General features: G+C 40.9%; 2 protein-coding genes across 2 annotated transcripts; both read right to left on the bottom strand.

Annotated features, from left to right (window-relative positions):
* Nucleotides 1-772: 772 nt before the first annotated feature.
* ubxn7 (UBX domain protein 7) lies at nt 773-6,671 on the bottom strand. The gene is made up of 11 exons (XM_076145066.1): nt 6,562-6,671; nt 5,215-5,368; nt 4,875-4,939; nt 4,700-4,765; nt 4,423-4,535; nt 4,043-4,189; nt 3,814-3,904; nt 3,383-3,513; nt 2,513-3,011; nt 1,947-2,026; nt 773-1,834 (listed from the first exon to the last, which is right to left on the bottom strand). Exons 1-11 carry the CDS (start codon nt 6,665-6,667, stop codon nt 1,673-1,675), a joined length of 1,614 nt encoding a protein of 537 aa, XP_076001181.1. The 5' UTR covers nt 6,668-6,671; the 3' UTR covers nt 773-1,672.
* A 1,381-nt stretch (nt 6,672-8,052) lies between these two features.
* Nucleotides 8,053-13,055, bottom strand: ppp1r7 (protein phosphatase 1, regulatory (inhibitor) subunit 7). The gene is made up of 10 exons (XM_076144726.1): nt 12,916-13,055; nt 12,113-12,205; nt 11,933-11,988; nt 11,737-11,802; nt 11,247-11,377; nt 10,767-10,929; nt 10,551-10,667; nt 10,340-10,444; nt 10,151-10,237; nt 8,053-9,448 (listed from the first exon to the last, which is right to left on the bottom strand). The coding sequence occupies exons 1-10, from the start codon at nt 12,953-12,955 to the stop codon at nt 9,272-9,274; spliced, it is 1,035 nt and encodes a 344-aa protein (XP_076000841.1). The 5' UTR covers nt 12,956-13,055; the 3' UTR covers nt 8,053-9,271.
* Between the last annotated feature and the right edge of the window lie 325 nt (nt 13,056-13,380).

The following is a 13,380-nucleotide window of genomic DNA, read 5'->3' on the forward strand; positions in this document are numbered from 1 at the left end:
CTGTGCACACACATTTGTCTAGAGGCTCAAATTTTGTCGACCACGCCAACTTTTTGAGCTATTCAGATACGAGGTGGCTCTGTTAGAAGCTGAAATGGGGTCAACTCGCTTCTTATGGAATGTGCCACCCTGAACACACACATCAGGGCCCTTCACGTGCTTTCCTCACCATCTTCAAGGAAAAATTACACGCTGCTTGTTCCCCAGGAGAAGGCTGTGTACTGAACCGCGTGTGAATACAGGCTGAGGAAGGTAGATGCCACGGTGCAGCTTCTTGCCCACGACTCCTCGGAATGATTCTTATTGCAAACCCACAAACACAACAGACATCATGAATGGAGCCATTAACAACTTGACTTTGACATAACTCATGATGTCATTATGGGGGGGGGGGCTGCTAGGAACGTTCCATTCATGATGTTGTTAACAAACCGTGACATGTTCGGGTGATGATGTCATAAAAAAACTGTGACGCGCTAGCATGGTTCCATTCTTGTCTCCCACTACTAAAATTTGGTAATGCAATAAAAAAAAAAAAGGAAAATTGTACAATTATAAAAATGTAAAAGAAATGAAAAGAAAAGCAACCTACACAAATGCCGGACGCCTGAACAATGTTTCTGCCATGATTGGAGCAATGGTGAATAGACGGTGAAACATGTTAAAATGTTACCTAGTGGTTTGTTCTGGATCGTTTACCTTTGTCTCATTACTTACCTTTGAAATGACGCCATTTATTGAAAAAGTAACAAAAGACGAAGCAACGGTTCCCTTGGTTTTGGTGGTTATATTTCAACATCAGGATATTTTCTTGGCAGCATATAAAAAAGAAAGCAAACAATGACTACAACTAAATATCAGTCTCTCTAAGCCATCTCTGTACAGTGTAGGTCCGACTGATGAGATGTAAACTCTTCATTCATTCCCCATCTGTATCAAAAGTCATTTCTCAAAATCCAGAAAAACCAAAGAATTCACTATCGTTTCCAATTAACCAACAGAAACTGGAGTAAAAATGTGCAGGTCCATTCAGTCCCCTCAGATCCACACCAGTGTGCCTGGGATATCTGCCACATTTACTTGACTTTTGAGAATTATGGGCCTTTTCCTCAAGAGACATCCCAGGTTATTACAATAATGGATCGATCAGGAGACCGCAGTTGGATCGAAACAAACAGTTGGCCCTCCCTTGACTTGACTTATGGAAAATAACAAGAGCTCGAAAATGAACTCTGGTATTTAACATTAGCTCTGAGAGGTCAACGTTTTTTTCTTACGTGTGCCTGGTGCCTAGTCATTAATAAGGGATCCGTTATTTTGGTCTTGGATGCGTTCTGTTCTAATGCCCCCTCGGTGTATCGGTACAAAATGAGGCCGGTGTCAGAACAGAACGTGTGACGTGAGCGTTCACATGTATCCATAACACCTTGCTGGCCGACTATTGAGCACTAAAAGAGATTAGGTTGTCAGCAGAGACATCAGTATTCAGACTATCATGGAATGGTGGGAACAGTTGTCCATCCACTATTAGATGTCTTGGAGATGGGGGGGCCTAATTCCAGTAGAACTGAGAGTTATACAATCAAGGCCAGTAACATCATCCCAGATTGCCGTTGGAGGGGTGAGGTTGACCAGAGAGATACTGATGAGCACAAGTGTATGTCTGGGATGGCTAGTTCCTCTCCTGCACAAATACAGTCTCCTGTGGACAAAGCCCGGCTTCCTGCAGTGTGATGTCATAGTCCAAATGGGCGAGCTTTCTCCTGGGAAAGTTAGTGACAAGTTCGAAGCGTTCGTTTGGGTAACCCTTGGACTGGACGTGTCTTACCAGCGCCTTGAAGGGGCAGAGAAACAAGACCATGGGTGAGAAATCAACAAGTAGGTATGAAAGAATCAGAAAACATTTGATTTGGTTTTACTCAGTAGAAAGTTCAGTCTCTTCTCACCATAAGTTTTGCTTTAGATGACAAGGAAATCTGCTCTCTTTGTCCATCTGGGTAGCGAAGCATCAACCTGGCCTTGGGTCCTGCGTGACAGCAAAGAATATGGACAGCGTTAGAGATCTACTTAACCGGTGAACATAATGTCTCCCCATTGATAACTACAGGAAATGTTAAAATGCAATGAACTGATAATCGACAGCTGATGTGTGTCCTGATAAGTCCTCAAACACGATTGCTTCTGCAGACATGCTTCGTCCTTAACTAATGGTTAACATCTACACATCCATGTTGTTTAGTTTCATTTTGGGCCTTCTTCTTCTGCTCTATCATCTTTACACTGCTGCCCTATTATAGAACATAACTGCCACAAACATTTGGCAGAAATGTGTGCAACGTCACCCCTGTGATCTTGAGATTCATATGTTCTTCCTCCAAGAACACAAACACCATAGGTAACCTCCCCGGGATGCGTGTCTTTGACTGTATGATGTACGCAAGAAGTCCGGAAGCTGCAGAAACACCTTCTTGCACAACCTATTCAGTGTTTACTGAAGTGTTTATTGCCGTACCATTATCATCAGGGCAGTCCAAGTCACAAGTTTTGGTGGTGCTGGATGTGGAAGTTCCAGTGCTTTGGCTTGCTGTGGTACAGTGGCTTCCTCCAGAATCTGTGTCATAAATACGGGGACGAGCAGCTGAGGGCTCCAGGTGGTTCTTTTTGCTCTCCTCCTTCTTGTGACTATGATTGTTTTCTTTATACGGGGACTTTCTGTGGCAAGAAGCTGGGCTGTCCGGATGAAGACGCTGTTGGGTTGCGACTGCTGCGGGGGCTGAGGTGTGTTTACTGGCAGAGCTTCTCTCTTCCTGGGGTTCTGGTGTTTCATTGTCTGAGCCATCAACAGAGATGGGACCCTCACTGTCAGAGAAAGGCTCTGCATCTGAGTCTTCCTCCGATCGAGGGGAATCAGGAGCGTCGGGGATATTTGAGGACTCGTAGTGGGTCTCTTGGAGAGACGCTCGGATGGCTGCTTCCAGCTGACTGTCTTCACTGGCATCGATCAGACTTTCCTGGAGTATAAAACAGAGAGTACAGCTGTTAAAAACAAGTAACTGGGCACAAAGAGGAGGGAAGTTATTGTACAAGCCAAAGCTGTGGGATGTTGGCGGATCTATTTGACAAAGTGGCAAATCTTTAGGGGGCGACTACTGGCCCTCTTAGAGTGTAAGAAAATGTTGAACAATGTTTATCAGTAATGAGGCCATTATGGCAGCACAATCTCTCTCTCTGATGGTGCAGCCTAATCAATTCAAGGTCTGTAACTTGACTGTCATGCAGTGTTTGGAAGGAGGAAGAGTTTAGAGAAAATTGACAAAGAGCACAAAGCAAGGAGCAGAAAAAGAGCACAAATTGAAGCCAACTCAAGACACGAGAGACGCACAGAGCGAGCCCGTTTTGCAGGGGGCGCCTGGCAGGATGGTCCGTCCAGTTGCCCGTGCTCTGCCAGGAAGCCGGTTGCCTGCTCCAGGAACGACGCCACATCCAGCTGGTTCCACTCCACCATTTTTTGACCTAGAGGAGGAATGATGTTGGGAACACATGGCATCAACAGATCAGTTTTATACCTGAAATAAATGTGGACATTTTCAAAAGGACAGCAAAGGAAAAAGTAATCTATTAAATCTCATTTATTCATTAATTCATTTCATATTGTGAGACTGTACTGTACCGATAACTTGTACGAATACATGGATCTATCACACTTAATAATTCAATACTCTTATTGTCGCGTTTGCTAAAGATACATCTACACTATCCCCCCTATGTACACACAGGAGGGATCTATTTGAACAGATCACCAGTGGTGCTTACCAGTGCGGGGATCCAGGATGGAGATGTAAGGGAACTTGTTCAGCTTGTAGAACTGAATATATCTCTGTCCCTCTTCGCTATCATGATATACCTGCAACGCAAGAAACACTCATTACTCTTAATATTCTGCATTTTCGTCGTTAGCTCTCCGATTCATTTCACAACTCCATCAGTGGATTTATAACCATGCATCAATGCAATCCCAATTTTAGTCTTTGATTTGTCATACCTGCCAGAATATGAAGTGCTCTCTGATGATGTTCTTTACTGCGTCATTACTCCACACATCCCTGTTCAGGCACTGACAGGCAAAGTCCTGAACATTTTGAATGTTGATCATTAGCCACTTGTTCTCCAGTTGTCCGCAGTCTTTTGCCTATAAGAACAAAGCAGCAATTATCAATCGTTGAGAGGACAAGTCTGGATTGAAAACATATGCAGATCTATTGTGAAGGTGAAATAACTTTAAAAAAGCATCATATTCGGAAAGTAAACAGACATACATGTCATCAAAACATATATGTCCTCAAAAATATCACTGAAAGTTCAAAATGAAGACAAACTGAATAAGGAAGTGCAGTGCAAAGGGCCAATTAACTAACTCCTTACTGTCTCAAAGCTGCCTTTGTGCATGAGCTCGATGGGAGGACGGAAAAGGTCAGCCAGGGTGCTCAGTTTCTTATCCACCGTTCCACCATTACGCAGTTCTTGCTCCTGCCGGACTACGAAAACAAAAGCTTTGATAGTCACTGCAGCAGGTGAAGACACAGCTATTAAGACAACAGCAGGTTGTGTATTGCAATTGTGCGGTACTAAGCAACTACATTTGCAACCACGCTAATCATTAAAAGGTCAAAAACACTGGTTGGAGAGATATATAACCTACTTGTTTCTGTCTGGAAGTCACGGAAACCATCAAATATAGATCGCGCTGGTCTCCGTCTCTTTGGTACTGCACGTAAAACAGAAAAACAATTTTCTCTCCATCATCACTCATCCAAAACAGCGATAACAATGTTGTGTTAAAGATCCAATAGCACAAGGTGGAGTCAGGATAGTACCTCCAAACAATGGTTCTGGTTCCACTAATATTTCCTGCTTCTGTGGAATAGGCGCTCGTACATCACTGAGACAAAACAGTCACATATGTTAATTAAAGAAACAAGAGCAGGTGCAAAATAAGTAGTACAAGTCAAAGTACTGACACAGACATAGAAAAGGATTCACTCATAAATCTGGTGGCAGTTCTTCACGGTTGATGTTACACACCACAAACAGTGAGCCTGGAGGACATTTAAAGGGCTATTGGGTGCTTTTCCACAAAATGAGGGGATATATCTTTAAGACGTGGAGCCATGGGAAGAACAAACCAGATGTTTGGGAGGATAAATATCAGCTTACTCTACAGGGGGAGCTCTGCTACTTGAAGCTGTTGAACTAGAGCTGGTACTAGGCTCCTCTGCAATCCCGCCTCCATCCAGAAACATAGTCACTGCCATCTCCAGGTTGTTGTTGCATGCTTCCAACATATGTTGTCCAACACTCTCTGTGGCTCCTAGGAGTAAGAAGTAGTAGTACACGAGGGAGATATGTTCAGAGAAAAACAGTAAGTCAAGATGTTTGTGACCGTTGACATTATCTATATGTGATGTATTTGCTAACTTAAGTCTTTCTTGATGATATTCTTTAAGCAAAATCATCAATAAGCCCAGTCAACTTGACATTGATCGGCTATATTGTAATGATATTGTAATTGTTTCAGATTGTAGCTGAGTTACTAGAAATTCGGCATACTTGGGATTACTTATTTAATTTACATTATTAATCGACCGATTTATAGATGAATCAATAATGGAAATAATCTCTAACTGCAGTCTCAAGGAAAAGAAAGGGATTTGGTTTGATTCGCTGTCTGCAAGTTGATGTTCTGATTGTAACAAATGCTTGGAAACATAGAGTAACGGGGCGATAACTAAATGTCTTCATCAACACAACTTCGTCAAAAGGGTCAAGTACGAAAAATAAATGTGCGATAATCGTCTACTATGTGTAAAAAGAGTCACAATTAGGGGAGTAACTTCTTCGGTGCGGAGTAACGTTTAGGTACTACGATCGCTATCCGGTTGCACTGCGCATGTCCGTTTCACTTTTCAAGTCAAGCAGCCCTGAACTGCCTCGCTCTTTTCACTATTAAAATAACTTAAAGCACCGATTACCGACCATTGTGATTAAGCGCAACATATACAAACTGGAACTGTGAACACGCCGGAAGAGACAAAAGTATTCCTCCGCGGCCGCTTAACGCCAGGCAGCAGACACGAGGATGTCCGTAACACGAAGCCTGGGCTAGTGGTGAAGAAGGAAAATGTTGTGCCCGACGTCCATTCCACGTTATCAAAAAACAAGCCATGCAAAAGGAGCAGAAAAGCAACCACAGGCAAACCAGACCCCATTGTGTTGATCGCCACAAAGCAGAAGAGATTATTTTCAAAAGTGGTTATAGTAGATCATATTTTCAGATGACCGATTTGTGAGCATTTTTCAGAGTGTGTTACTTGAGTTTACCAGCTAACTGGCTGTGCTTTTCCCTCTGCAAAGCATTGACAGCGCAGGGGGCAAGAGCAAGACTTTATGTCCTTTTTCCTCCTCTGCGCAGTAAATTCGTTGTAGACGAACGAGGGAACTGTTTCATTATGACCCCCCACAACGACTTAAAAAATTACGGGACAAATAAAACGTTATATTTACCTGTTATTGCTGTGAATTGTTGTATTAACCCGTTCGCCCCCGGAGCTGAGGTGTCTCCGAGCGCCGCCATCTTACCGCCACAAACAACAACATAAATGCCGCGCATGCGCACCGTCACTCTTTTGCCTGGCGCTCGGCGCGAGACCCTGTGCGTCACTAAACGCTTGCGTTGCATTGTGGGTGATGCCGTCCTTACGTCAGGGTGATTCCACATCATAACAAAGTATCAAGGTTCGATTAATAAATTCTGACCCTGAGGAAGCGCTGTTGTACTTTTTGATTAAATATAGATAATTTTGTAACAAGAGTCCACTACTGCTAAAATATGACTAGAGTGCAGAGCAGATTGATGGCAGATTGTTTACATTACACCTTATTTATTTGACTGAAATTGCACTAAGTACATCTATCTATCTATCTATCTTTTTTTAATAAAGCTACATTTTCCGCTTCAAGTTTGGGAACAACTGTAAATATGTAAAATACTAACCAGGGTCTAATTTGGAGCATTCTGCTTAGATTGAATGATAAGCCTGTTTATCCAAACTAATAAACAGTAAAGTATATGAGCGGTATAAAAGGTTGTGCATGTACATAGGAGGATGGGATTTGTTGCACTTTTATGTATGTCATTTATATAAACTTGCTATTTAAGAGGTGAGATTTTATTATTATTTGTATAATACATTCAGCTTGGAAACAGTCAACAAAATCCAGAACCTAAAGACTCAAAACAACAGTTAGCGACAAGCAACAATTTCTCATTTCTTTGAGAACTAATCAGAAAAACAAAAAATTATAAAAACCTTGTGTTTTTGGATTTCATTTTACACGGGGACAGGGGTGGAACTGCTAGATAATGAGATGTCCCAACCATATTTACAAATACATACAGAAACACAATTGAGTTGTTAATTTTAGTTCATACATAAAGTAAAATAATATCTTACATTTGGTGATATTCATAGATGGAGTTAGATATTAGTTACAAATAAAGAGGTGCCGTGCACATCCAGCCCAGAATGTGAACACAATTAGTGCATTGCAATCAAACGTTTGCACGCCTGATGAAAACGTTGTAGGTTGAAACGTTGCCTGAATAGCTTTTAGGAGCATAAGACTCAGTGTGCGGAATACATGTTTCCCTGATTTAAATTTAACACAGGTCATTCTGCTCCATTAATTATACAACTTCCACAAGTGAGTCATGATTGTGATCACTAACCCCTTCAGCATATGATGTGTCTAATGACGGGGAGTAAAGGGAACGCTCAGCACACCTATTCTTAGATAAATAACAAACCTGGATATTGTACTGTTACTTTCATTATTCTATGTGCGGTTGTATAATAAAAGCTTTGAGCAATTGTGGCTCATTGCACAGAATTCACAATGCAAAATCTAACAGCGCAGCGGTAAAATGATTCTAATGCATTTAAATTGACCTATGCGTGACCTTTTACCCCTGAGGCAGGAAATGAGTCCCATACAAAAGCAACATTGCTTTAATTTTAACAGGAAGTAAATCAAATGCACTTTAGCGTTATATACAGGAGACCACATTCAGTGTGTGGGTTTTTTGTGTGTGACCATCATATTGTTTGATTGCCTAAGAATATGGTCAACATCCACAAAATGTATACATCAACAATCCTCTTAGGCAAAGTCAGAATAAAGGCTATGTGTATAGCAGGAGTTAAGGAATTTTAAATCCTAGATGTCATGTTTTACGCAAAATAGCCAGAAAGTTGAACACCACTTTCCTATTATGTCATAAAACCACTTCAACATCAATTCACATTGTTATCCTTGTTCAATTAATATTTGGAAATATGAACGAGAGTCCCAAAGATTTGTAAGCGGAAATCTGTGACTGTGATGTAAAATATCTGGAAAAGATTTTGACAGCCAGAATTTCCCTTCATCAACAGCAGATCCATGACGTTTCAAGATTATTCTTCTGTTTGTGATGTTAAGTATACAGTATAGTCATCATAGTGTCTGCATGGTGTCAATATAGCATCTTTAAGCCTCATTCCAGATATTTCTTATGACTGTATGTTGTATATTAGCATCTGGTAGTCTTGAAGCAAAATAAAATTAGAGCATATATAGCATCCTGTAGATCACCATATTTAAGTTGTGTTTTATTAAGGACTTTCCCTTTATGTCAGGCTGAGCTATTCAAATGCCTGGCAGTTGCTGTGTGTGCAATGAGACCAGTCTTATCCTGTTTAACTGAACAAACTTACAACTGCAGCGTCAATTCAACAATATGATTGTGCGGATTGATTTCTTATTTTTCTGGACACTGCATGGGTGATGGTCACAGAATAACTCTGTATCTGACGTGCAAAACAAAAAGTGAAGGGGACAAATGAGTGAATTGGAGAAGGTAGGGTAGTTTTTGCTATTTTCACAGTTCGTGTCCAGCTTCTTGATTAATACGCCTGTCATATTCACGTAATAGCATAGATCGATGTGAATGAGTGCATACATGCATCCATGTATGTTTGAGTGTAGCGTCAGCCATGGGGGAGTTCCATGTTGGAATTTAGGCCTGTATACTTGTGCATGGAGGGTGTGCAACAAGGGAAATGCATGTGAAGCCAACGTGCTTTAAAATGAAGTCAGTTTCATGGGGCAGGTCGGGCAGAGGCGGTGGAGGAGAACACTGTGAGGTTGGCAAAATGAAATGTTGTGCTGCGATTTAGAAGCGGATGAACGTCGCGTCAATCTGGCGTACGCTGGGCAGAGCGAGCATGATCTTTCGTCGGTACTGTGGATCCTTCTGCAGTGGGTTCCGTTCGAGATACACTGTCTCCAGAGATTTTGCGTTTTTCAACTCGTCCAGATCTGACCAGTTATCTATCTGATTATCGTTCATCTGAGGAGAGACATGACGAGGATATAGTTGGTGTTACATCATATGGAGGATGAAGAGAGCAGAGAAGAACAGCAAATAAAACTGAGGAATTAACTTCAGTCCTTACAAAGAAATAATTTAAACAATATGCATCATTTAAAACACATTTAAACTATTAATGTACAGGTGCATCTCAATAAATTAGAATATTGCATAATAGAATATTGTCTTCCCCATGATTGTGTAGCCTACTGAACCAGACTGAGAGACAATTTAAAGGCTCATGAAACAATATTCCAAATTCAGTATCTCTTTAGAACAATATTCTAAAGAGATACTGAATTTGGGGTTTTCATGAGCTGTAAGCCAGAATCATCAAAATGAAAACAAATTAAGGCTTGAAATATTTCACTTTGTTTGTACAGAATCTATAAAATATGAGGGTTTCACTTTTGGAATTTAATTACTAACATAAATTAGCTTTTCCACGGTACAAAAGCTCCCACCTGGAATTGTTGGCAGTGAAACCCCATTAATACTACAATAGTCAATATAGCAGGAAGATGTCACAACACAACTTTGGCACAGCACGGCCTCAAAATGTCACATAAATATTAACAGAATTGCAAATCCATCATCCAGTTTCTCTCTTAAAAATTAGTTCAACTTCATCAATTTGTGAATCTGGCTATAATATAAATACTTCATAAACTTCATCCATACCCAGAACTCCTGCAGCTCTGTCAGGTGGCTGATGTTTTCAATTTTCTTTACCCGATTGGCTGCGATGTCCAGGGTAGTGAGCTTTTTCTGAAGGAGGAAACAATGATGTGGAGAATTTTGTGTTACATGTTTTCGTTGTAAGAAAAGTCAGTCGTTTCAACAAAAGGCTCTTGTCTTCGCATAACTCACATTGTTTTCTAAGCCCTCGATGACCTCGATGCCATTGTGGCTCAGATAGAGCTCCCTGAGGCTGACGAGGTGCTGCAGACCCTCAATTTTCGTGATGCGGTTACTCTGGAAATATGAAAAAACTAAATGTTAAAAGTTGAAATTCACAAGTAATGTTTCTCCGATAAAAATTGTATATACGGCCACTTCTGAAGGGCTTCTGTGTGATTACCTGAATACTTAAAACAGTCAGATTGTGTAAACCCTCTAGATGCTGAAGCTTTGTTATTTTATTGGTGCCAAGGAACAAACTTTGCAAAGAGCCGAGCGTATCCAGGTTCTCTATCATCTGTGAACACAACAAGTAAAACGCAAAGATACATAAGTTTTTACTTTAACAGTTTTAACAGAAAATTTCTGACAGCCCGAGACTCCCTTAGCGTCTCACCCGAATGCGGTTAGAGCCCAGCTCCAGCATCTCCAAGCCTGTGAGTTGCTCCAAATTGGCAATAGAGCCAATTTTGTTGTGAAGTAAAAAGAGTTTCTTCAGTTGAGTCAGATGTTCCAAACCCTCCACCTTCCTTAGGACGTTAAAGGACATATCAAGCTGCCTGTGGATCAGTCAAACAAATATGGCCGTTAGGATCAACTGTGACTGAGATGTGGATTCTTGTCAGTTGTGGAAATAAAATACTATCAAATGTATTTCTACAATCTAATATCACGTTGTATGAATTTAGAGGAACAGTACAAATGGCAATGGTGTGATGATATAAATAACTTGACTTCAGCTCTATTTGGATGGGAATTCTGTGTACAGTGGCACACATGATGTCCTCTGTTGTCATTACTTTAAGCACAATATCTGCAAATGGAGCTTAAGTTGAGAAAGATCAGCCAGAGAGCAAACGGTTTCCTTCAGACTCACTCCAACTCTGTGAGGTTGTGCAGGTTCTCCAATTTGCGGACCTGATTGTCATAGAGATCTAGTTCCTGCAGTGTGTTCAAGCTCTCCAGGTTTTCAATCTTTTTGATGAGATTCTGTCTTAAAGAGAGTGTCTGTAGCAAGCAGAGAGATGCAAAGAAAGCAATTAATAGATACAAAAAATAATCATGATACAATACAATCAATCCTTTCCTTAGATATTATAGGTCAGGTATTACAAAACAATAAAATTACTATGAATTCAGATGTCGACCTATTCTTTAATGTGAATTCATACAATATTGTATGATAGGGTGTTGATAAATATACATATACAATACAATATCCTTAAAATGAAAAAACAAATCTGGTTGGACTAGCTGGTGTTAGAGTATGGCTGTGGTCGTACTGCAAAAGTCCCAATTAACTATTGGGCTAGTGCTTAACCTGCATAAGAAAGTCTAAGAAAAAAGCTCTCTAGTTAGTTACTTACTTTTGCCTTCAGTAGAACCTCTAATCCTTCAATTTTTCCAATACGACAATGAACAAGATCGACATCCTAGAAGGACAGCAGAATGTTTAGGATGACAAATTGATTACAAGCTCACACTTCAGAAAAACTGGACAAAACTTCATCACAGTGCCTTAAGGCAAACAGTAAAGGACTGAAATCTTTCTCTTCTTCTCACCTCTTCTTCTGGGTCCAATGTTATGGTGTCCATATCAACAGGAGACTCTTCTTTACCTGATAATAATGAATAATAATTAAAACCTAACATTGTGTGATATTCACGAGACATAGAAGAGATGGTACATTAATTGCTGCTGTATCCAGATGAAAAATGTGTGATGAGGCTGGAGCTGTTTACTTGTCGCAGGCTGATTGGGGTCCATCTCTCCATTGATACTCTTCCTCCTCGTCTCATCATCACCAGACTCCTCAGACTCACCCCTCCGATCCACTGCGGTCAGCAGAAAAAAAGAGAAGGAAGGAACTTCATGTCACCTCGTGGAAGCTGTCAGGGGCTGTTATTTGTTGCATCGCTGGTATATTTAGCTGAGATTCACACGCATGTATCTGTATGACGTAAGGCCCAACTCGCCCCCCACCGGGGAGTCAGCGGGACCCAGCTATTCCTCCACTGTCCCCAGATTAAACAAACTCCCTCTGCAACTATAATCCAACAAGACGAAATACATGTCTGCTAACTAGAAAATATTTATTATTTCCATGATTTAACCCATTAATCACTGCCGGAGGGGCATGGGCAGCTCTAGGATGACCAATAATAATACAAGCTCAAAACTGCTAACTAGCCTGGTAGCTGGCTACATCGCTACAATGACTCAGATAAAGACGGTATTCCTGTATTGAATTGAAAACCGAAAAAATAACTCCAGACAATGTAGCTGAATAACATTAAACTGGGTTTATTTTATCTACGCTTTGATATTCCTCACGTAACGCCAGCTAACGAGGCTTGTTGTTAGCAAAATAGCAAGCTAACAAGCTTAGGCTGGAGGGAGGTTTACTAGTTAACAGCGGAAACATGTCCGAGGTGACGAGAATGTGCGCTCAAGTGATTACAACTACACCCGTTAGCCTTCACACGTGTCAGTTTCCCCAGCCGGTTTAATCGGAGCGCGGCAGTATCTTTATATATCTCCTCACCTTCCATGTCTTGAAGCTCTCCAGCAGCCAGAGAAGCCATGTTGTAAACAGTACCCCTAACAACCGCTGGGCCAATCCGGTGGAGGCTCAGTCGTACCTACTTTCCACACAAAAGGGCGCTAGAGCGACATATATAAATCCAATATCACAGTAAGATCGAAAGTCCCTCAAAAAAAGTATTAATATCTTATTTGGATGAAATTTCAGTTGCACAATAGTAACGTCGTACATTGTATCCAGTGATGCCTAAGGTCTATGAGTGAGATTATGGTTTTGATGACATAAGTGATGTGATATTTAAGTTTCAGTTCAGTTTGAGTCAAAGACAAACCTGATCACACAACAGACCTCAGTAACAACCCCTTCAAACCATTACAAACTGATTCAACTTTATTGTCCCCGTAAACTATAGAAGTAATAACTTATCCTGTATAAAATCCCACCTCAAAAACACGAGGTGTGTGC

This window comes from Genypterus blacodes, unplaced genomic scaffold (genome assembly GCF_046128005.1).
Source record: "Genypterus blacodes isolate CSIRO-AG114 ecotype Tasmania unplaced genomic scaffold, CSIRO-AGI_Gbla_v1 ptg000029l_1, whole genome shotgun sequence".
Lineage (NCBI taxonomy): Eukaryota > Metazoa > Chordata > Actinopteri > Ophidiiformes > Ophidiidae > Genypterus > Genypterus blacodes.